This window comes from Sabethes cyaneus, chromosome 1, assembly GCF_943734655.1.
Source record: "Sabethes cyaneus chromosome 1, idSabCyanKW18_F2, whole genome shotgun sequence".
In the NCBI taxonomy this organism is placed as follows: Eukaryota; Metazoa; Arthropoda; class Insecta; order Diptera; family Culicidae; genus Sabethes; species Sabethes cyaneus.
This window is the reverse complement of record NC_071353.1, coordinates 31,268,752-31,293,200: the sequence shown is the minus strand read 5'-3', so window position 1 is coordinate 31,293,200 and position 24,449 is coordinate 31,268,752. Positions and strand designations below refer to the sequence as shown.

Sequence of the window (24,449 nt, the reverse complement as noted above, 5' to 3'; positions counted from 1 at the left end):
TCTGCCACCAATTATGTCATTAAAACAGTTCACAACATGACCGAAAAAATACAGTGTGATCGCTAATGGCAACCGATCTGCACTCACCGAGCAAACTTCGGAGAAAATAATTAGCTATGATTGAAATGTATGTTGAAAACCTAGATATTTACCCTGTCTTTTTATCTCTTTCTCTCTGGCTGACCTGGATAGCCCACGTAGACTGAATGTGCACACTAGAAAAAAAAAACGCGCACACATACACATACGCATTAGGTTTTGGTTTCTCTTCGATTCCTCAAATCGCGAGACCACCTTGATCCACAATAATTAAAAGTCACGACCTACCGGACACGCGTGCCCCTGGTTAGGAATCCGGCTTGGCGTTTTTGAGTTTCCATCTTTATTTCACCGACCGTATTATAGTTTTTTTTAGCTGTTCGCATCCCATCCCGATGAATGGAATACACATATCCTTGTCATTTTGCAGTCAATGGGCAACATTTTTTGTTTGTTCCCTACCGACGAACGCAGCACCGGCAGCTCCGACAAGAGGCATCCTTGACGAGCACAGAAACAGAATAAACAAAAAAAACATCATTTCAATCATGCAAAATTATACTCTTCGAACTCTGTTCGTCGGGCACAGACGAAACAATACTCAGTGTCTGCTCCTACGAAGCGATGAAAACCAGTCCCGGAACTGGAAGCTCCCTTGAATGCGCGACAAAGTCTACGAATGATCCGTTTTGTTTTCGTTTTCAATTTCGTTTTCAAGCCAAACAATCACCCAACAGATTTTGTTCTCCTTGATCCCATGATCCCTGTTTGATAAAAACATTACTAACAGAAGTCTAATTCACTTCAAATCTGACTAAAGTCTTGTTTCTGTGTTCTCAAGGTTGCCACCTCGGACGCGCTGAAGGCACGTGTGAACGCCGGTTTGAACCATTACAGGCAGTCAGATAGAGAGAGAGAGAAACACATACACACATTCATAACAGAGAGACAGCCACACTAGCGACCAGGATAGCATTCAACGACGATCTTCACCGCGTAAAATAGCAACTCAAAAGTGAAGGGATAACAGCCCACATGATCACCCCTCGTCATCATCTTCATCCGCACCGGTGCCGTCATCATCGTCATCATCATAGCCAACGACAGCTCTAAAGATGCCCCGTTTAGAAAGGAGCATTGACTTGACACGACACATAGTAGTCGACTTTGCCGGTTAGAGGCCGGAGCCGATCAAGGTTCCTCGCGTACACGCAATCACTCGCGAGAGGATCCATCTGGCGCAGCCAGAAACGGCCTGTAGTAAGAACAATTTTAAATAAACCACCGCGTAAATTAAGTGGTAGCACGTGTGCAAACCATGGCTCCCTTACCGGTAATAAACCTCGAACCGAGCGAGGTGAAGGAGATCTTCTGGACCAAAGTGAAAGAGCCTACATCACAGCGGAAACTGATCCTGGTGATCGTTTCCATCGCCCTGCTATTGGACAATATGCTGTACATGGTGATCGTGCCCATCATTCCGGATTATCTGCGCTATATTGGCACGTGGGGTCCAGAAGAGGCTTATAACGCGAGTGCACCGACAACAGTGTTCACACCACACCCACATGCTCATCACGGCCAGGATTCGGCAACCGGCGTACTGTTTGCATCAAAAGCGATCGTTCAACTGATGGTGAATCCTTTTTCTGGAGCACTGATCGATCGAATCGGGTACGACATTCCGATGATGATCGGATTGATCATTATGTTCCTCTCGACGATGGTGTTTGCCTGCGGTCGTAGCTACAGCATGCTGTTCTTCGCCCGCTCTCTGCAAGGAGTTGGATCCGCATTTGCCGACACTGCCGGGTTAGCAATGATAGCCGACCGATTTACGGAAGAAGCGGAACGATCGAAAGCTCTTGGAATCGCGCTAGCTTTCATCAGCTTCGGTTGCTTAGTTGCACCTCCATTTGGCGGAGCTCTGTACCAATTCGCCGGCAAGGAAATGCCATTCGTGATCCTTGCGTTGATCTCGCTGATGGATGGGTTTATGCTATTGCTTGTGATGAAACCGATAAAAGAGACGCTAGCCGATAGGCAAGAAGTTCGACAGGAAACCGTTCCCATTTGGCGACTGCTGCTTGATCCATACATTGCCGTTTGCGCTGGAGCTCTGACCATGTCGAACGTTGCACTAGCTTTTCTTGAGCCAACGATATCACTTTGGATGGAGGATAACCTAACGAACGATAATTGGAAGATCGGAATGGTATGGCTGCCAGCTTTCTTCCCGCATGTTTTTGGTGTTGTGATTACCGTGAAAATGGCACGTCTATACCCCGAGAAGCAATGGATTATGGCAGCCGGTGGGCTCGCACTAGAAGGACTCTGCTGCTTCATACTACCCTTCAGCAGCTCGTATATCATACTGATGATTCCCATCTGCGGCATATGTTTTGGGATAGCATTAATCGATACGGCGTTACTTCCAACACTCGGTTATTTGGTGGACGTGCGGTATGTTTCCGTCTATGGCAGTATCTACGCCATTGCTGACATATCCTACTCGATAGCGTACGCCGTTGGACCAATTATCGCGGGCGGAGTAGTCGAAGCAATTGGGTTCACCGCTCTCAACTTCGGTATTGCCTTCAGCAACCTGCTCTATGCGCCGGTTCTTATGTATCTACGCAACATTTACGACTTTAAACATTTCGAAAACGAAGCTAACATACTGATGGGCGATCCGCCTACCAAGGAGTATCAAACATACACGATGCACGACCAGCAGGCGGTTGGCATGGAACATAAGAATCACCTAGAATACGGAAGACAGTACGACGATAGTGGTTATCAACAGCAACAGGAAACCAACATCGACCAAGGCGGAGGATACTCGCAAAACGGCAGCTACGACCAATATCAGAACGAAGGCGGTTACCAAAACTATCAACCCGGCTATCAAGAACAGGGCGGAGCCTACCAGCAACAACAGCCACAACAACAAGCGCCGCGACATCTTCCACAGCAACCACAGGTAGCCAATCCTTTCCGGCAGCAGGAACTGCAGCAGCAGCAACAGCAACAGCGGGCTCCGGCACCTTCTCAACCACGGATCTCGAATCCGTTTAGACAAGGATTTTAAAATGTTTTCGTTGTTCTGTTAAACCAATGGTTCGTTAATTTTGCGTTCGTTTCTGTTATATTACGCAAAGTATTACCATAGATTGTGAATCGAGAGAGCGAAGAAAAGGAACGAGAGTATGAATGAACGATCGAAGAATATCAGAAGCAGTTCTAAACTGAAACGGACGGTGCGTGATTAGCAGTTATTCGATTTAAAAGCAAAAGTGTGTATAAACAACCTGTTGAGTCTAATCTAGTCGCTAGGTGTTGAAAATTCGATTCTGTACAAGCTTCTACTACAATACCGTATAATTGTATCGTTTGTGGACGTGCACTACGAATTATGAAAGGCGTATAGAAGAGGTATAGACGAAACTATTCTAGAGTACATCGGAGAAGGTGGAGGATTCTAGCGTGTAAGATGTTAGCTTGGTAAGATATTTGAAACAGACAAACAAAATTACAAGCCGCACTAGATATAACCCCGCTCGGCCGGACCTGCATTAATATCGTAGACATATCAAAACAATGACACGTCCGAATACTTTATCGCCATATCAGCCTGCTAAGGGCAAGAATGACAGTTCGGGCTATTCGGGCGTGTAGTTTCAGTTTTCAGCTTCAGTTCGCCGATGGTTCTTCGGTACCATCGTTTTTATCATAACATAAGACACAACCAAGGTAACGATACATATCAGAGCTACTGCTCGCCTGATCTTACCAAAGTGATATTATATAAAAATTATTACTTTTAGCATTAGGTACAGTATAAATATTGAAAATTTTATCGAATGGTCCCGTCTGAACGAACGTAGTTCCATTTATCAGGATGCGTTCGTAAGTGCGGGGCCAGCCAGTATCATCTATCATATACAGTTTTACTTAGCGTGTACGCAGGTAGGTTCCGTACCACAATTTACGCAGCGTGTAAACTCCGTTAACACTGTACAACTCGAATCTTTGTGTAAATTATTCCTTTTTCGGTTCAACAACAAGTGTGAAACAAAGGAAAACGATCTCTAATGATATCAATTAAAATAGTTAAAACCAAGTGAAAAGTGTGCACGTGATTCCAAACGTGCACATGATTTCGAATATTATTATACAGAAATATTATCATATTCACATTAAATATACATAGAGCTAAACGAGATGTATTTATTAAGACACAGATGCAGACTTCTACAAAAATATCGCAGCCATATCAGCTCTACATAGAACAGATTAGAAGAAAAAAAAACAAAACAAAACAGAAGACCTTAAGAAATGATAAGTTTAAAGACTGGTAAGATTTACGTTGCTTTCGAGGCACTATACATTATACATATAGGTACGTTTTGTCGCTTCGCTAGTAGATGATAGTAACTGGAATTTATTGTGTAAAAAGCCATTATAGCATTATTGTATCCATAGGTTTCTTGTATAGTTAAAACTCCAGACGTTCAGACGGTCCGTCGCGCTCCTTGAAAAAGCAAAACTAAATACGAAAAAAAAAATCATGTAAATTACGCAAAAGTGCGTGCTATAATCGGTACCGATCGCTGCAGACGTTCTGGGACTCACTCTAGTCGAAACAATTATAATCGTAGTAACCGTGTGCTACAAATGGACGCCAGCGAAACCACGTGCGGCCGGGAAGCAGCAAAGTTTAACCAGTACAGAACCACTTTACGTATGTATATGTAGCTACCTATCTAACGTTGTACAGCTTGTTTCATTTGTTGGGAGCACTCTAGAGTGACCGTGACCACAGTGACGGGTATTTTAAGTTCAGTTAGCCGAAACAAAACCGCACGTTCTTTGTGCAATACCAAATCTAACTTCAAAACCACAACCGCTTATTTGCTCACAGAAGCCGCAAAATAACTCTTGACAGGACTCTGTGGTCACTACGAATTCGATCACGCAAACTCCAATCATCACACAAGACAAGAAAAGTCAATTCGTCAAAGTATCCAAGCGATTTATAGTGGTAACAGTGAGGGACTCTTAATGTGCGCGGAATACCAATTTCCTCACAAATGTACTGCCACTACTCGAATAACTGTCCCATTTATAGAAAATTGGACTGTTATGTGAGTAGCAGCAGTGTAGGTTATGTTGAATATTGAATTTGCAGGAACATGGACACCTAGTTCTACTGCTACGTAGGTATCAGTATAAAAAATGACTAAGGCAAAGGATCAATTTCATAGGTCTTTTTCTATTTTGGGCCTACCCATCGTTCTATATATTCTGGGAGAAAAACTATCACTATTTACTGTTAAAAGACACTACTTTACTTACATATCCGCTTCATAGTGATAAATTGCTTGTTTGGGTTCGTGAAACACAAAAGTAGAGTATGCCGATTGATTAGAAAAGCCTGCCGAAAATACATTCCATTTCCTTTCACTTTGCATAGCAAATTCTCAGAGATGTAAAGTACATATAGCTCAGCAGCAGTTAATGAAAAAATAATACTAAGCAGGATACAAGAAAAACATATATTTGAATTCAATTCATCCAAGTGGTAACAGTTGGCAAAAACAGTAATTTTTCCCCGAGAATGTGAAGAACAGACGGTAGGCCCAGAATAGAGCTACGCTAAAGAAAATGGCTCCGAACCCTAGCTAATTGCAAATCAATTGTATAAAACGGATCGCATTTTATACAACAATTTAATCATATGAATTTCAATTTATTCATGAGCTTAGGTAATGATTGTCAAACCGAAGTTTGCCGAAATCCTCAGCAAATATATTCGAACAAGTTTATGTTTTTTCGTTCGACTTTGAATTTTCCATTCCACCTTTCAACCGTTCTTTTCGTACTGAAAAATAGCAGCTCGAACGAAAGATTTTCGAATGCAAAAACAAATCAAATGTAAGAAGGGATATGACCAGGGGGCTGACATGACGTCATATTTCTGCCCTTAAAAATTCAGCACATCCGACGATTCTAAACAAATTCTTCTTGTCGGTAATCAGCTGCAAACAAATAATGGATTATATATTCTGCTAAAATGGGTGCTAACTTGACAGTTTTGACTGTCCACATCGCGGTATTTGTTTTACCAACATTCGATTAAAATATTTAAGCATAGTAAAATTAATGTTTCTTGATTTCATTACGTATACGTGCTGGTTTGCACAGATATGATAGTGTTAATAAGGGGTAATCGTTTTATAATTATTTATTTTAACAAGAAATACTGATAAGCATCAGCAATGCAAACGTAACATGTCCCGAGATAGTAAATAATCATATCATCCCAGGAGCTGTCCAACAAAAGTCAGTGAGCAAATAAATTGCTTGGATGCTTTTGGCCGAAATATCCTTCAATTTTCCAAAATATACTGCATACTTGTACGAGGCAGAAGAAAAAGGAGCTATCGCACAAATTATTAACTGTTATTAAACTGCATAAAAATCATCCCTACAGAATAGATAGGAATTCTTTTCCAGAAGAAGCTATGGAAATAGGTAGAGTACTAGATTTAACTGATAAACGGAAGCAATATCAACAACATTACGTACCCTAGACCAAAACGATTTTGTTTGGAACAATACTTCATCTAGTTAACCAAAGAAATAGTAATCAATAGATTACCTAGCGAGCATATAACTGAGCACATGCGATGAACCATTGAGTTACTGAAAATTACTATTGTTTCATTCCACCTACCGACTTCACCACAAAAAATCACCAAAAAATTACGGATCATTGCATAAAATGACCTCAATTGACAATTTAGGGTAGTTGGTTTACATGAAATAAGTTTACATGGGTTTCGATAAAAGTGATCGTAAAAGTTAAGTTCGATAAAAGCGATCGTAAAAGGTTAAATACTGTTTTTGTTTTATTTTTTTAAAAAATAAAACAAGAACATCTTCAACATTTCACAAGCAGAAAATTGGGAAGCTAAAAACAAGTAAAAATTCAAGCAGCAAGTAAACAGACTCTTGAACTGTTAAAAAATATTATCAAAATTTACAAAAATATTATGTTTTATTACAATAACATTGATTCTTCTTTACGTTAACTACTTTAAACTTGTAGATTTTCAACGAAAAAAAACTTCTACATCAAAGTCGGAAAAATGCTTATCGATCAGAATTGTAATCTACTTAATTTCTGATGAATACAAATATCGTTTGCAACTGAGTAACAATTCAGTCTATGAGTTACTTGTTGCGAGCGCATAGATGATGGATCTTTCGAACAACGTCACCGCGTCACCTTTTTCGTAATCTGTTTACAAACAAGTTTTAGCTTTTATGTTTTACCATTACAGAATTCGCAATAGTTCCGTTTAATTTGCTTAATTCAGAACTTAATTCAGTATTTTAGTGACTGACAAAGATACAATTGTTTTTGCCATGTTTTATGTCCTCGATATTTCATACACTTAGAAAATCGCAATGCTCACATTAGACAAAACGATATATAATGACCAACTGCAAAATACAGCAAATCACCATTACAATTACTCATCCACACAGTGTGCAGCACCATAAATGTCTTACGGGTTATAAAAAGGGTTGTTATTGATTTCGAAATAGGACAGCATCACAACCAACGGCATGTGTTAACAACAGAGGTTATTGATGTCATTTCCTTCATATTGACAATGAAGAAGCTAGGTTAGGTTGGCTACTTTCTACCAGTCTCCACCAAAATCAGAAACAGATCGACACCGAATGTGTGTTCAAAATCAGATCTACCCTAGCTTCCTAATCGTAGCTTAATTAAAAAAAACCCACCATAAATTATTGTCTTTCAACTATATCATATAATTTCTTTTTATCATTGATGATAGCATTCGCATGTCACATTCACTGATTTGTTACTGTTGTTTAGTTATATTCATAAAGATAGTAATTAAGAGTGTTTTCAAAACAACTGAAAATTGTAATTAAATCCAACTAAAATCCATTTAATTATAGAAAATAAGTGATGTTAATCGTGATTATATAGATATACAAGCTAAGTAAATCGACACTTGTTAGAATGCAAACCAAAAAATAGATGCTGCAGAAAGGTAGTAGCACATATCTCAACTATCTCATACAGAAAAACAGAAACAGCGACATAACGCTTAAGCACACTGAAATAATACATACATACAGTATTCGCCATGACAGATCAAACTACACTCTTGTTCAGTTCTCCAACTCGCATAACTTGTCCCTTAAACTGTGCTACGTCCATATTCACACTAAAACACTATCGTTTAATTGATCAAACAATTTTCTCTCTCCATCATGTTCTCCCTTTCTCTACACTGATTATTGCAAATTAATCAACTGAAAGGTAGTCGCCATCTATCGTTCACCACTATAACTAACTATCCTCTTTATGTATAAACAAATTCACGCCCATTCACAAGCAAGCGGCACTTTTAAGCTATGTAATCTTATGTAAAGCTAACCCAAAGTATAGCTAATTCTATATTTAATTGCTAGATGACATGTAAATGATAACAAATTGGGTCTTAAATTTTAAGGTGCCGGCACGTGTAATATTACTGTAGAATCGCTAAGCTGAATCTCTGTTCACCGTGGGGTCAAGGAGATATGCAGATCAGTGCACTGATGCGAGCTAGTCGTAGGAATAAAAAAAGAACTCGGCATAACAGAGTAATGCAACTAATTCGTCAAACGTTCTGTTAGGTGTTATTTGTTGTTACTTATTTTTGAAACAACTCGATCGGACACGCTTCCGACGAGCAAGGAACAGCTTATGTTCAATGAAAATATGAATTACCTAGTAGCAATTTTAACGCATCATATGTAGCAAATACTATCGTATCTCAAAAACAAAGGTATCCCACCCCGCTCCCGAGAAATGCAATTATTGTCGTACGACAGCATCAGTTTTAATGATTATCAATTCTGTTGTGCAAAGATAAAAAGCAAAACTTCACAGTAACATACGATCACTAAACAAAACGAATAAAGTAAGACAGTTCTAAAATGTCACCAAATATCAAACGTAGCTGTTCTTGAAGCAAATCGATAAAAAGCAGAAAAATCACAAATTAAAGCAAGTTATAATTGTATTATTACCAAAAAGAAAGACAACATAACAAAGCAAAATATGGTATGCAATTGTACGAACCAGCTAGACCAAAATATGTTCCGGGTCTTGAATGAACTAGTATGAGCACACTACGTACAGTGTGAGTGACGAAAACAGACGAAACCATCAAAGCAGAGAGTGGATAAGTATATAAATAAAAACATAGTTCAAAACAAAATTGTATTTGTTTTTCATTTCGAAACAACAATAATCTTCTCTACGCCGTACCCATGAACAGAAAGAACATCCATACAAAAAGGGGGGAAATTGTGGGTAGAGGTAATGCTATGGCAACGCCATCCGCTAGCGCAATTCGGTTGCATGCTGTTGCTGACAGTTCTAGACTCCCTGGGGATATGCCTCTACAGCGGCGGTGGTGATCCATGTACACTATTACTTAGGTACGGCAAACGTGGCATGTTTGTGTTCGTAATATGCTAAAAAGTATAGGTGTGTTAGTGCCATCGTTGTACGACGCGTTGTTTATGCTTTTTTATGCCCGTGGAAGAATAGGGCGAGATTGACGTCACCCTTGTTGTTTACATTATTTGCGCTGCTAACACAAACAAACGGTACGTTGTTCCACACCTCTACTACTTCACATCGGGTGGTGATGCTTTGTGCGTTGAAAGAATGAACAAACGCATGATTGCTGTGTTCGCAGCCTACGCAGCGGTGAAAAGAACGCCCTTCCGCCCGGCAGGTAACGGTATCAAATGAAATTGGAAATTTAAGACATGGCACATGAAGGAAAATCCTTTAAAAAGTATTGAGATACATATTTTGCGTGCACAAAAAACACCCTCTGATATGCATATCGCGGACCAACATACATTTGTAAGGCTCGAAGCAACACTCTGGCGCTGCCATGCCATGTTGCGGAATATGCTTTAAGAAATGGTTCCGGGCGATTAAAATAATGCCAGAGTCTCGTCTGTTTGTCTGTGATGGTTCTATGGATAAACGGGCTTAACTTTCTAAAGATGAAAACAGTCTCCATAACCGACATTTCTTAGACATTATCTTAGAAGCGACGGCAATTAATAAAAGCATCTCTCATACAAGCAAGTATTTTGCAATCGGCTGTTTTACCCTGTTCTGCAAAAAACACCACATCAAATACGGATACATTTTCAACCACAAGCAAATTGAAGATAATTATTAAACTGTGGTTAAACCACTGACGAACTGACATGACACATAGAAGAAAATTCTTTAAAAACCATCGTCCTACACATTTTGTTTACACACTAGATCCATCTGTTTATCTGTGGTTAAACCTTAAACGGTGCGAAAAGTATGGCAGTGAGTATCATGTCTGTTTGTCTGTAGTTTCATCATAGCCAAATTCTTCACCAAATCTCTTAGTTTTTATTGCGGCGGTTATGAAAAATCCGCCTGCAGCGGCGGTGATAACGTGCTCAGCAGATAACCGCGAGATAAACGCAATATTAAAATTTAGGTTTTATGATTTTCAGTTCCACGAAATAACAGTTTTGTAGCATGGTGTTGATGAAAAACAAATGATATAGTAAATTTTCATATATTAAATTGCAGAAATCTGCTCTACGGTGATCTTTTGATGGTTTGCTCCAACAGTCAAGATAACCGCGATGTGAGGATTTTTCTTACAATCCGCAATACTGGCGGGTGTCTTAAATCCGACTCAATCATTCGACTCCAAAAAGCCACAGACATTAGACAAGTCTTTATTTTTCGATGCTTCAGCCTCATTATACATCACACAAAATATACGGCTACTTTACTGCTAACCTTTCTATAGCGTAGACAATGCTTATTTGCAGTTGATTACCGACAAGAAGCATAAAAATAGAATTTTGGACGCCAATTTACAACAGATATGCAACTAAAAAGCTAATATACAGTGACAAGCTGTAAAGAATGCTAGGTATGCTAATAAGCGATTGATTTACTGCTAATGCTTATTGGTTACCTGGGGAAACATCGACGTCACAAGCAAGACCAAATTTCTTCAAACAGGACATCTCGATTGTGAAGAGCCCGTGGTTTGATATTCTTGCAGAACAGTTTCACGCAAAATAGGTAAGTGACAAAATTTGAACCATTCTAAATTGGCGCAAACTTTATCTACGTGTTTGATAGGAGAAAACCAGAGGGGTGCCATCTGCATCCTTACGAACAATGTTTGACAGTTGACTTAATGAAATGACAGATAAATTTGCTTCCAATATTGCCGAGGGAAACGTATGAGGTGTTCCATTCTCTCTAGTCGGATTTCGATGTCAAATAAAAATTCAAATACATGTTTAAATCCAATTTTAAGTTCAATTTAGCGTCAAATTTTAATCAAATCAAATTTTAAAGTTTCAGTTTTAGTCTAATTTGACTCCAATTTCAAGAGTTCGCTTCGAAGTGGGAGCCAGTGCGGTCGTGTTTTATGTACAGGTTTTCTGTTCGCTTGTGCAGATTCTTGTGTATCGCGGAATTGAATGTGTTATTCGGCGAAGTTATCTGATTTCTTAATAAAGAAAAGACTAGGCTGCAAAAAGTGCATGTGTTTTTGCAGCCAGTTTGTTGTTTGTGAGCGAATCGGCGTTGTTAAATTACGTGGCGTCAGCCGCTGCAACTCGAGAGGCGCTGGATGACGGAGACGGAGTGTAACAAAATATCAGCTAAGTTATTGTCTCAAATCAATAAATGAATGTTTAGATCGAGTGCCGTTGGTAGGGGTTTATTGCCCCTTGGTTGAATGGGAATAGTTTCCTTTAATCAAAGCATTAAGATTTTTGCATGCTGTGAAGGTGGCGTAGCGCCAGTTTTTTTCGGCTATCATAGAAAAAGGCTGTATTGGCACGAGGCCTAGGATAAGTGTGTGAGTGATAGCAGTTTTTTTAACGTTTTGCGGGAACAGTGAGAACGCACATAGGAAAGCGAAATTTTGACGGTGACTTCTTTCATAGCAGACGGTTGCGCTGGGGGCAGCCGGTGTGTGTGCTATGTACGGGATTTTGGTTTGGTTGCGGCGCGTACCGTAGTGCAAATTACAAATAGGTTTGTCTGATTGAATGAAGCTAACATCGGCATAGTGACAGTGAATCTCAAAAGCATAATCATTAGATTTGAATAACTCTATCGAAAGTATTCTCTCCTCTCGGCCAAAGCCCAAGGCCTATGATTTTACATTCGGGAAGTGCGTCGCTCAAAATCCAAGTTAATCTTCTGCTGTAATTTGTCAACACAACTACTGGTGTACCGTATATACGCAAGTAGTTATGGCAGTGTAACCAATTTGACTAAATTCCCAATATGTTTATATTATTGCATATTATTGTACATTATATATAATATTTATTATTTGTAATTAAAACAAAATAACATTCAAATAATAAAAAAGGAGGAGGGAAAGAGAGTTGTTTGTATCCTTTAATTCTACTACTGTGTACTAATGCTTGATCCACAGAACGGATTATAATCATCCAACATATTCATTGTTTAATGGTTTAGGAGTATGATTGCGATACATTGATATAAGCGAAGACTCCAGAACTCAGTCTTCGAAATAAGCAGCGGTTGGGCTGGACATAGTGATGCTCAATTTTCAGGTAGATCAATTGATAGGTGGTCAAGTCATTGAGTATACTAATTTATTCGCAGAGTCTTTGGAGTGAACTGATTAGCAAAGTAATCGATAACCAACATTCTTTTCCTTTTGTGCTGATTGAAGTTTAAGATACCCGATAGTCAATCTTTTTCATACATATTTACTATATACTATTAAAACACGCGGATCCAATATCAGTACATCATCAAAAAACTTCTATTTACAGAAACAAATCATAATCGCGGATACCTATAGCAAAACTTCCTACGACCAGCGGTTTAGAATTTATTTCGCTACAAATAATGATAACATATTTTACTCGGTACCTTGATCCAACAATTCTCTGCCTGTTGTTTACACTATTTTCAAGCAAAGCTAAAAAAAATTTCTGGTATAAATCTGTTCGCAAAACTAAAATAAACTAAAATATATTAAACAGGCTTATCTTGACTGTCGACTTAAAAATATTTAAATATGTAATAATTCTACTAATCGTTTTAAAAAATAAATAAATTTAAAGAATAACGATCACATCACTTATCAAGGTGAATCCCGATCCAACGAAACCTGCCTTACTAACAAGTCGCAACTCCTTCCTGTAATCTTTGCAGGGATGCAGAGGTTAACACGGTCCCAAAAACAGCAAAGATTACACTCACACTCCTTCCCCAATCCCATCTGATTGCAAGGACGTGGCCGGCGCAGTTATTGACCCTTTATATATCGAGTCACTGAATTTTGCACAGTGAGGATGATCGGTCACTCCCAACCTCATTCACTTGATTCATTGTGCAATTTCACTGGTTCGGGTCAATCACTGAGTGCAACCATTGATATGTGCAATCAGTCTAAGCTAAGCTAAGCTAAGCTAGTCTAATTTGACTCCAATTTCAACTTAAGTTTCAAGTTCTATTTCCAAGTACAATTTGATTTTGACGTAGGACTACGTCTTACGGCAAGGTTTGGGATAGAGTGTCATTCCAATAAATCGAAAAATGCGAGCGTCGCGAAAAATGAAAGATTTTGAACGCTAATGGCTTAGCGGTTTCCACATCGATTGGAAATATTTTTGTGTCAATTGAACGGAAAATCTTCTACGCATCAACTCCAATAAAGAAACCTATTGATTACAAAGTACGTACTTCAAGTGCAATTCATTGTCCGATTTTACGGTCAATTTGAAGCCTAGTTTTAAGTGCAACTTCCATTGAGGTTCAATTTCAGTGTCCCATTTTAAAGCCAATTTCAAATTCAACTTATTGAAAGTCTCATTGAACTCCCCCGCTTTGAGGTATAATTTTAAATGCAATTTAATATCCGCTTTTAAGGCAAAATTCAAGTCTAGTTTCAAGTACAATTCAAAGTACAATTATGAGCTAATTTCAATGCCAAATTTTAAAGCCATTTCTAGTCTAATTAAATTTCAATTTCGCCACCGATTCCAAGACAAAGCTCAGGTCTAGTTTTATTAGAGTCCAATTTGCGGGGTCAGTCCCGGCGTAGTGGTTAGCATTCACGCCTCTCACGCCGAGGACCCGGGTTCAAATCTCAACCCCGCAGAAGTCACGAATGACCCAAGCTGCTTAAAGTGACTATAATAAAAAAAAAAGAGTCCAATTTCTAATTAAATTTCACCACCGATTTCCAAGTGCAAATTCAAGTCCAATTGAGGTCAAATTTCAAGTCCAATTTTAAACCAATCTCGAGTTTGAGTCTGATTTTAGCCCAATATAATATCCCATTTCAAATTCAATTTCATTTCTAATTTAATTTCAATTTTGAAGTTCAATATTAAGTTTAATTTAAAGTGGAATTTCAAGCGCAATTTTAAGTAGGTACAATTTTTGAAGTTCAGTCAAGGTTCAATTTCAAGTCCTATTCAATGTCCCATTTTGAAGCCAAATTCAATTCAAATTCAAATTCAATTTTATATCTAATATGAAGTACAATTTTAAGTCAAATTGATTTCCAATGTCAAACCCGATTTCAAATCCAATTTCAAGTCCAACTTGAGTTCAACATTAAATCTAATTTCAAATTTAATTTAATTCCAATTTGTGGTCCAAGTCTAATCTAAAGTTCAATTTGAAGTTTGATTTCAAATCAAATGTTAATTTCACGGGTGGACCCAGACTGGAACGAACTTCCCGTCTTCACTATACAATTTAATGTCAAAAAGTCTTAATGATGTAGCTCCAAAATTTGGATTTTTTAACCTAATTGGTTAGAATTTTTGCGATAAGTAATTTAATAGGACACCGCCTCTAGTTTCTGACAACAAAGAACAGAAGTTGGCGCTAGTGTTTTATCATGCGCCATACATGAGAGTATGCTATAAATGTTTCCCTGTTGAATACAACAGATGTTGTTAAGTTACGTAACGCATATTGTACATATTGGAAACAGCTCAATTTTGCGCGACAATAAATTTTCTCAGTGCAGCAACAGTACTCTTTCATGCATCTCAGTTTCTTTTGTGTTTATCGGTAATCATTTGTTGGATGGATTTAATGAATATTCTAAAAGTTCTTGTGCTGATTTGACTAAAACACACTTACCTTCCGATCCGTGAACTTTGAAATCACTGAAAAGCGATTATTAGAGCATATTATTGAAATTACGCAACTGACTTTATTTCTTAAATACGTCGTACCGTTTTAAAATCCGTCCATCAAAATTTTTCATCGTCGAAACTAAAAATCACAACAATTTTTACGAAGCTAACGCGCATGTATTTGTGTAAGACGGCGTGACAAATGTTATTCTGCCAAATTTCTGCAGGTCAGGCTAGTGTTCCTGGCTGTAGAATAACGACAATGCCTTGCGTGAGTTATTTCCATTTAGGAATGACGGAAATTAAAACGATTAGTCGACATTTTCTTCTTCGTCGCACGAAAAAACGTAGGAAATTTGGCTGGTAGGACTTCTTTAATGATAAAAAGCATTTAAATAGATCTCAGCTCACTTTGATTGATCGCGTATGATAGACAACAAACTAAAATATTAGGGAATAACTAGTTATGAATTGTGTGTCATAAAAATGCCGGTATTTTTAATAATTTGTGTTAGATAGGATGGGAATAGGCAATTACGACGAAGCAGCAACACACCCTACATGTATTTTGAATCGTACTTTACAACCTACCATAGTGCTTTGATGTAAAATCATTTAATAATAGTAGAACTAACTAGTTTGTAACAACACAGGTTTAGAATCCTCGTTAAAAATACATAATACGAATTGTTACGCGAATAGAAATAAGATGATAGCTTTAACTTACGCACTTCAATAATATAATCTATAATTTCCTAATTATTCAATAAAACTTTATTTTCACATTAATTTTGTTCCATTATGGGGCGAAATTTATAGTCAACGATATTTAGGTACCTATACTAAATAAATAGCAACTGGCCCTGCAATTGTCCTGCACTCCAACAGCTGGCTACGAAGTCTGTCGTATAAAAAAACAGAAAGTCAAGTTTCGATAACGGAATGTAGCACCTAGGCTTTGCTTTTTTTTACTAAATAAATTCAACTAAGATACAACCTGACCATGGAGGTTCATGTTCCACCCACAGAAAACGTAAAAATAATAATTTCCCAATAACCCGTGTCGGGAAATTTTTGTCCCATATGGAACAGAGTACACTGCAGTGGTGCGACGTGTCGTTCATTAATCTGAAATTGAATTCATTAGGAGGACCAAATTCAATTAAAATCATGTTGGTTTCGTCATACCACGGCCATTACAAAATTTGTGTTGATAACCATAAAAATGGGTAGGAATAAAAACTACATCATATTTGGCAGTAATTAGAGGAGTTCAAAAAGAACCGTTCATTTCAACATTACATGAAACCATTGATTAGCTACCAAAAAGGTAAAATAACACCCCAAGCTTTGCTACTCCATGCAATCAACTTGATCCCATTACCTGTGCAACTTGAACTACTAACAAACCCTCCACTGTGTATAATAGAAGAATTCTGAAGCATCACTGTTGATATCAAGTGTTAGCTAAAGCTGCTCTGCACCGAACCAACGAGTGATGCTGCCAAGCCTCCAGCCCATGGTACGGATTACGCAGTGGTACGGGGAGATAGATTTTCACTTTCGTCAGCCGACGAGTATGTTCTCTGCCGCCAACATAAGAGAGCTCAACACCGTCGAGTGGAATTGCCTGCCCACTTCTAGCGTTGAACTTGAGCTGGCTAGCTCAAATTACCATCCAACCGACCTACACCTGATGGCTTCAATGTTACCATATATATGCATCATTCGACAGGGTAATATTATAAAAGGTACCATCGCTATTAAATCAAGGTGTTTCAACATTTTAGATACCTTCACCAGTAATTTTTTCGGCTATACACGCGTTTTTTTCCTTCCAGTATGCCTACTAAAACAAATGAATCTGGTTGGATGATGGCTCAGCTTGTGTAGCACTAATTTGTAGTTTCCTATTGATTGACGCCAGTATTGAATAGCCCAGAAGCAGATACAATCACCCCTACGTAGAATAGCTATGCAACCATATTTAACCATCACCCAACATTACAGACACGTCGCCGCTTTGTTTGAACCCAACATAACCAATGTTGTTGCCTACCCAATTTCTCCCCCTGCGGCTGGCGGCACAGCAAAGTTTTCCTTCTGGTTTGCAACACCAGCCAAACAGGACGTTTTGGATTCTGTGATCCCTGCCCTGCTCGTGGCCCACCCAGGCTGGAGCGTAGTAGGTTTGCGTTAGTAATTAGTCTAATTTGTGCACCCTCTCGCATTTGCAATGCCGATGTGCGGTACGAAAAATACGGACTACCATACCTTGCTGCCTTGACGAATATTCTGTTTCGTGTTTACAGTTGATCCCAAAAATAAGTGTACCCCGAAAATGGGAATACTATTTCGAGTTAAGTATTGTTTGATAAACACTTCGTCGTTACCACATGGGAGTGTCCTTTAAGCATTAATATGTTGCAGAAAATTCTTTATAATTTGGCAATTGATAATTGTAAAACACATATTTCAACTGCATATGATCTTAGATTTTTAAAGAACATACGCCACTCTTCGCAGATTCAATCGCAGATTCGCGATAAGGGCGCAACTAGCAAAGTGTAAACAATGAGGAATATCACTGTGATAATTTGCAAGTACATTTTCAAGTCATAATTTAAATAAAAGTTACAAAAATCGAGTTTAAAGACATAAATTGGTGTAGAATAAATCAATCTTATAATTTCCCAACAATACTGCATAAAATTTGTGCATTCAAGCTCAAAATCTAAGTTTTATAGTTTAACCCCTTGGAATGAGCCTCAAAGCATTTTGACAATGAGATTCGCCCAGCCCTGTTTCGCCTTGTTTTGATTTTTTTATTTAGTTTCGCCTGTTTACAATGCGCCTGTGTTTTGAAAACAACGCAGTTTCGCTCTTTACTATCGCCTGTTTACAAATAGGGTTGCCAAGTCCGAAAATTTCAAAAACCGGCCGGTCGGTCCTGCCTTCAAACATTGCGGGAGGAGGGTGTTGTGGCGGCATATTACTAGAGGATTTACCTGGAATGTGTAATGTGCGTTAATTATTATTTAGGTAGTCGTCGGAATCGAAACCACAACGAACATTGCATGGATTATTATTAAAGATACTAGAAGACAACCAGTTGCTTCTGGTGCTGGTGGACAATTTAATGTATATTACCGCCAGAAGCAAAGTATTGTCACTGCAAAACTGGCTATCTTCAATGATCCACTGCTCAGGGTTGCTAATAAATTAAACAGAAAATTTAACAAATCAGAAAAAAAGTACCAATCCGGCTTCCTATGTCGGAAAACCGGCCTTTTTGCAGGATTGACCGGCCACCGGCTTTGCAGGTGAAAAACCGGCCGGGCAACCCTATTTACAAAACGATTTGCAAATAAGCCTGTTACTTCATAACAATGAAAGGGGCTAAACTGCAAATTGTCTTTTGTTTTGATTAAACTCTTCTATCACCCATCACTAAAAACTTGTTTTAAATAATTCTAACGATTAAAACAGAAGAAAGGATTCTTGCCATGGATATTATCAGTGTTTTAAGCCTGATGGTGTAATAAAACGATTTGTTTACAATTTGCTAGTTGCGCCCTAATCGCGAATCACTCCATCACTGATATTATCATCTGTCATATCATATCTAGTTCCTTTAATAATCAAGATATGATGCTAGTGAAGTTTGTATACCTACTTCTTGTTTAAAAGAGGTGTATCAATAGAGTAAAGTAATATATACGAAAAATTTGCGAGTATTTTGGATGAATCTTTTGGCTGGAAAATCTTATCGAGCAAGATTGCCACGATGAAAGAAATAGTCTCTGCTGAATGTACACTTGATTTTGGGACCAACTGTGCGTATCTGTGCGCCGTTATGAAATTCGGTTTGATCTGAAAGTTGGCCTACGGCGTTAGGGCTTAATGCTGATTGCGTTTTATTCGGAACATGTTATTAGTGAGGGTTGACGTCGCCCTACCGAATCGCCATAATAGTAATGAAATGGCTTCATTTCGGTTAGTATAAATAATATACAGCTTATGCTTATCCCAACAATGCAAAAATCAAAACTTTATTTTTCAATGATTCAGTACACTCAAACACAAATACTAGGATTCGCGTTGATATTAATTGGCGCATTACTGTACTCCTCGATATCATTTTCGAAACACGTCCAATTTTTTACATAATTTGCGTAACAAAAGAACTCATCAGTCCAGCAAAGAATAACTCTCATTCAGCTTAATATTAATATTTAATATTCATCACTCAGAACCATTTGAAAAGTTACGCGAGATTTCGTAATTGCACTTGGAATGACATTACTGAATATTGCTTTCATTTTTTCACCGACTAATTTAACGAGAGTCAGAGTACATTTTGTGGCAGTTTGTGTGGTACTTCCTTTCCTCAGGAAACCATCAGAAAATATAAAATTTAAGGCAATCAACCTGCTGGAAATTAAAAATACATGTTTGGCGACTCAAAGCACAATTCGTATCTTTTGGGCCACAGTGCTCTCTGGTTCACACTTTCCACGAAATGTTGTCCTTTAACTTATTCACTCGTAATCAACTCGTCACAGTCTGACGTAACGCAAGAACAGGCATGGTTTGTTTCCGTGAGTGCCGACGAATCAGGAATATCGTCCGCTGACGCAATCTTACAGCGCTTGATATAAACGTAACTGCAGATTCTGCAATAAGTGTATGGGCCCTATTATGTAAGTACCGTCGAGCAACTCGACTCGACTCACAAGGAAACATCACTATCGGTCACAGGTTATGAGCATATACACCATACCGTCTGTTAGTCTGTGATTTTATTTTCGTTCTGTTACTCTAGCCTTCAGGATATTCACAATGTACCATGCGCCTCCATTGAGACACATACCCATACAAATTTCAAGTTTTCTCAAAAAAGTTCCGCAGGCTACACCTACATGAGCAGTGAAGTTCTGGATCGACAGGACTACACTATGGTGTATATGGTTAAGCTCTAAGCCTATGACCGATAGTGATGTTTCCTAGTCAGTCACTGTAGAGTGTCGAGGGCGGGAAGAACGGGCAGCTTAATTCACGACCAAAACAAACCAAGCTCAGGTGTCATTTGCTGACGGCGGAGTCACAAACTTGGAGGTCAACTCAGTCGAGTTACTCGACAAAATCGTGTCGCAGGTGACTTATGGCACACCGACTGTTTACGGAGGGTTCAACCAATTGGGCACTCAGCTCCTTAGAACCAATAAATTCTCCGAGTCCAGATGGCATAGTACTCATCTCCTTACTAAAAGCGGAGGAGATTATAATGTCCGAGCTCATCAACCTTTTTCGTGCTTTTTTACGTTGGAACATGTCCCGGCAAGTCGGCGGAAGGACAGGATGGTGTTCATACCTAAGGCAAGCAAAAAAGATTAAATCATGCCAAAAGTTTTCAAACCAATTAGTCTGATATCAACGCTTTTCAAGTTGGTGGACAAAATCATGGATAATCACATCCGTAATGAGTTTTTAAAGAACTACCCTCTGCATAGCAATCAACATGCTTACCAACGTGGTAAATCTAATGAAACCGCACTTCATTGCCTAGCGACGCTGATTAAAAAATCGCTTCAGTACGACACTTTGCGCTTTTATCAACATCGAAAGCGCTTTCGACAAAACGTCCTTCGCTTCAATTAATACGGCTCTCCTTAATAAAAGAGCTGATCAGCCGACAATGAACTGGATTCAAGCAATGCTATCTAGCAGGGAAATCACAGCCTCATTGGAAGATACGTCGATTACAATCTTTGCGATCAAAAGATGGCCTCAGGGAGGTGTTCTCTCCCCCTTGCTTTGGTCACTGGTGGACGACGCACTCTTGCACAAGCTATCACAGCATGGTATCAGGGGTCAGTCCCGGCGTAGTGGTCAGCATTCACGCCGAGGACCCGGGTTCAAATCCCAACCCCGCAGAAGTCACGAATGACATAAGCTGTTAAAGTGACTATAATCTAACAAAAAAAACGGCATGGTTATGAGGTCAGTGCGTACGCCTGTGCACTGGGCATAAAATAGACCCCACAGTGGTTCACAGCCTCTTACCTAGCAACTCCTGCCCCAACCTCCTCGTGGTACCAGCCGGGATACGAGCAACCTCGGGTGGAGATCGGGTAACCAACCCCGGTGGAAACCAAGGTCGTATGCTGACAGGGGAGGAGGGCTCCTTCGAGCTACGTTGGCCCTCCGGCGATACTGTGGGGTTGGTTGCGGGCTTTGCAAGCCTGAACCACTAAAAAAACCAAAGCAATGGACTCCGTAAGTAATAATAATAACTCTAATCGGAACAATCGGCAAAGACCCAGGCGACGAAAACGGACTAACGATTGGAAATTAGGAACATGGAACTGTCGGTCTCTAAATTTCCTCGGAAGTACCCACGTGCTTTCTAAAGAAGTGAAGAGCCGCAAGTTCGACATCGTAGCGCTGCAGGAGGTATGCTGGAAAGGAACGATGTTACGTACGTATAGAGATGGTCATACCATCTACCAGAGCTGCGGCAATACACACGAGCTGGGCACAGCTTTTATAGTGATGGGCGAGATGCAGAAGCGGGTGATCGGGTGGTGGCCGATCAACCCCCGAATGTGCAGATTAAGAATCAAGGGCCGATTCTTCAATATAAGCATAATTAACGTGCACAGCCCTCACCTCGGAAGTACCGATGATGACAAAGACGAATTCTACGCGCAGTTGGAGCGTGAATACGACCGCTGCCCAAGACATGATGTCAAAATTATCATCGGGGACTGTAATGCTCAGGTTGGACAGGAGGAGGAATTCAAACCGGTGATTGGACGGTTCAGCGCTCACCCGCAAACGAACGAAAACGGCCTAAGACTTGTCGACTTCGCCGCCTCCAAGAACATGGCCATACGTAGTACCTTCTTCCAGCATAACCTCTACCATCGGTACACCTGGAGATCACCCAACCAGACAGAATCACAAATCGACCACGTTCTGATAGATGGTCGGCACTTTTCAGACATTATCGACGTCAGAACCTATCCGGGCGCTAACATTGATTCGGATCACTACCTAGTGATGGTAAGGATACGTCAAAAACTATCTGTTGTGAACAACATACGATACCGCCGCCCGCCACGGTATAATCTAGCGCGACTGAAGCAACCAGAGGTCGCCGAAAACTACGCGTTATCTCTCGAAACCGCGCTGCCGGAAGAGGGAGAGCTGGATGAAGCCCCTCTTGAAGACTGTTGGAATGCCGTGAAAACAGCCATTAACAGCGTAGCGGAGAACGTGCTAGGCAGTGTGGCACCGAATCGACGTAACGAATGGTTTGACGAGGAATGCCAGCAGATATTGGATGAGAAGAACGCAGCGCGGGTACAAATGCTGCGTAGAGCCACCCGTCAGAATGTGGAGCGATACAAACAGAAGCGGAGGCAGCAAACCCGACTCTTCAAAGAAAAGAAGCGCCACCAAGAGGAGAAGGAGTGCGAAGAACTCGAACAGCTGTACCGCTTTCACGACACACGGAAGTTCTATCAGAAACTCAACGGATCTCGCAAAGGCTTCGTGCCGCGGGCCGAAATGTGCACAGATAAAGATGGAGGTATCTTGACTGATGACCGTGCGGTGATCGAAAGGTGGAAGCAGCACTACGATGAACACCTGAATGGCGTGCAGGCGGAAGACCATGATAGCGGAGGAAGTGACCACATTGGTGCAGCAAGCGACGAAGATGTGCCACCCCCATCGATAAGGGAAGTTAAAGAAGCCATCCAGCGGCTGAAGAACAACAAAGCAGCGGGAAAGGATGGCATTGGAGCGGAACTTATTAAAATGGGCCCGGACAAGTTGGCCGGCTGTCTGCATCAATTGATTGTCAAGATTTGGGATACGGAACGACTACCGGAGGAGTGGAAAGACGGGGTTATCTACCCTATCTACAAGAAAGGTGATAAGCTGGATTGTGAGAACTACCGAGCCATCACTATCCTGAATGCCGCCTACAAAGTGCTGTCCCAAGTCCTCTTTCATCGACTATCGCCAATAGCCAATAGATTTGTGGGAAGTTACCAGGCCGGCTTCATGGAGGGTCGGTCTACAACAGACCAAATCTTCACCCTGCGGCAGATCCTCCAGAAGTGCCGCGAATTCCGAGTCCCCACGCACCACCTGTTCATCGATTTCAAAGCCGCATATGATAGCGTAAACCGACAAGAGCTATGGAAAATTTTGGACGAAAACGGCTTTCCGGGTAAGCTTACTAGACTTATCATGGCTACGATGGATGGGATCCAGTGCTGTGTGAGAATCTCGGGTGGATTGTCGGACCCATTCGAATCTCGCAGGGGACTTCGACAAGGAGATGGTCTTTCCTGCTTGCTATTCAACATTGCGCTTGAAGGTGTTATAAGGCGAGCGGCGATCGAAATGCGGGGCACTATTTTCAATAAATCCAGTCAATTTATCTGCTTTGCTGACGACGTGGATGCTGTCGGCAGAACATTTGAGGCGGTGGAAGATCAGTACACCAGACTGAAACGCGGAGCAGAGAAGATTGGATTGCAGATAAATACGTCTAAAACGAAGTATATGCTGGCGGGCGGGACCGAGCGCGACAGGGCTCGCTTGGGCAGCACCGTGGTAATCGACGGGGATGAGTTCGAGGTAGTCGACGAGTTCGTATACCTTGGCTCGCTGGCAACAGAGGACAACAATACCAGCCGTGAGATTAAAAGACGTATTGTCAGCGGAAGTCGGGCCTACTACGGACTCCACAAACACTTACGGTCGAACAATCTGAGCCCCCGTACAAAGTGCACACTGTACAAAACGCTAATTAGACCGGTTGTCCTCTACGGGCACGAAACGTGGACATTGCTAGAAGAGGACCTACGAGCACTCGGAGTTTTCGAACGGCGGGTGCTAAGAACCATCTTTGGCGGAGTGCAAGAGAACGGTGTATGGAGGCGAAGAATGAACCACGAGCTCGCGCGTCTCTACGGCGAACCAAGTATTCAGAAAGTGGTTAAAGCTGGACGGATACGTTGGGCAGGACATGTTGCTAGAATGCCGGACAACTATCCTGCAAAAATGGTTTTCGCATCAAATCCGGTAGGAACAAGACGAAGAGGGGCACAGCGAGC

The 24,449-nt window shown here is 40.4% G+C and overlaps 2 protein-coding genes across 2 annotated transcripts in view; both read left to right on the top strand.

Moving 5' to 3' along the window:
• LOC128743047 (choline O-acetyltransferase) overlaps positions 1-24,449 on the top strand; it is a 79,120-nt gene that overhangs the window by 36,599 nt on the left and 18,072 nt on the right. The window lies entirely within an intron of this gene.
• LOC128743038 (vesicular acetylcholine transporter) lies at positions 1,358-3,130 on the top strand. Its single transcript, XM_053839548.1, has one exon. The coding sequence runs from the start codon at positions 1,358-1,360 to the stop codon at positions 3,128-3,130; it is 1,773 nt and encodes a 590-aa protein (XP_053695523.1).

Coding starts and splice junctions, on each gene's coding strand:
- LOC128743038 (XM_053839548.1), top strand. CDS start 1,358: ATGGCTCCCTTACCGGTAATAAACCTCGAACCGAGCGAGGTGAAGGAG.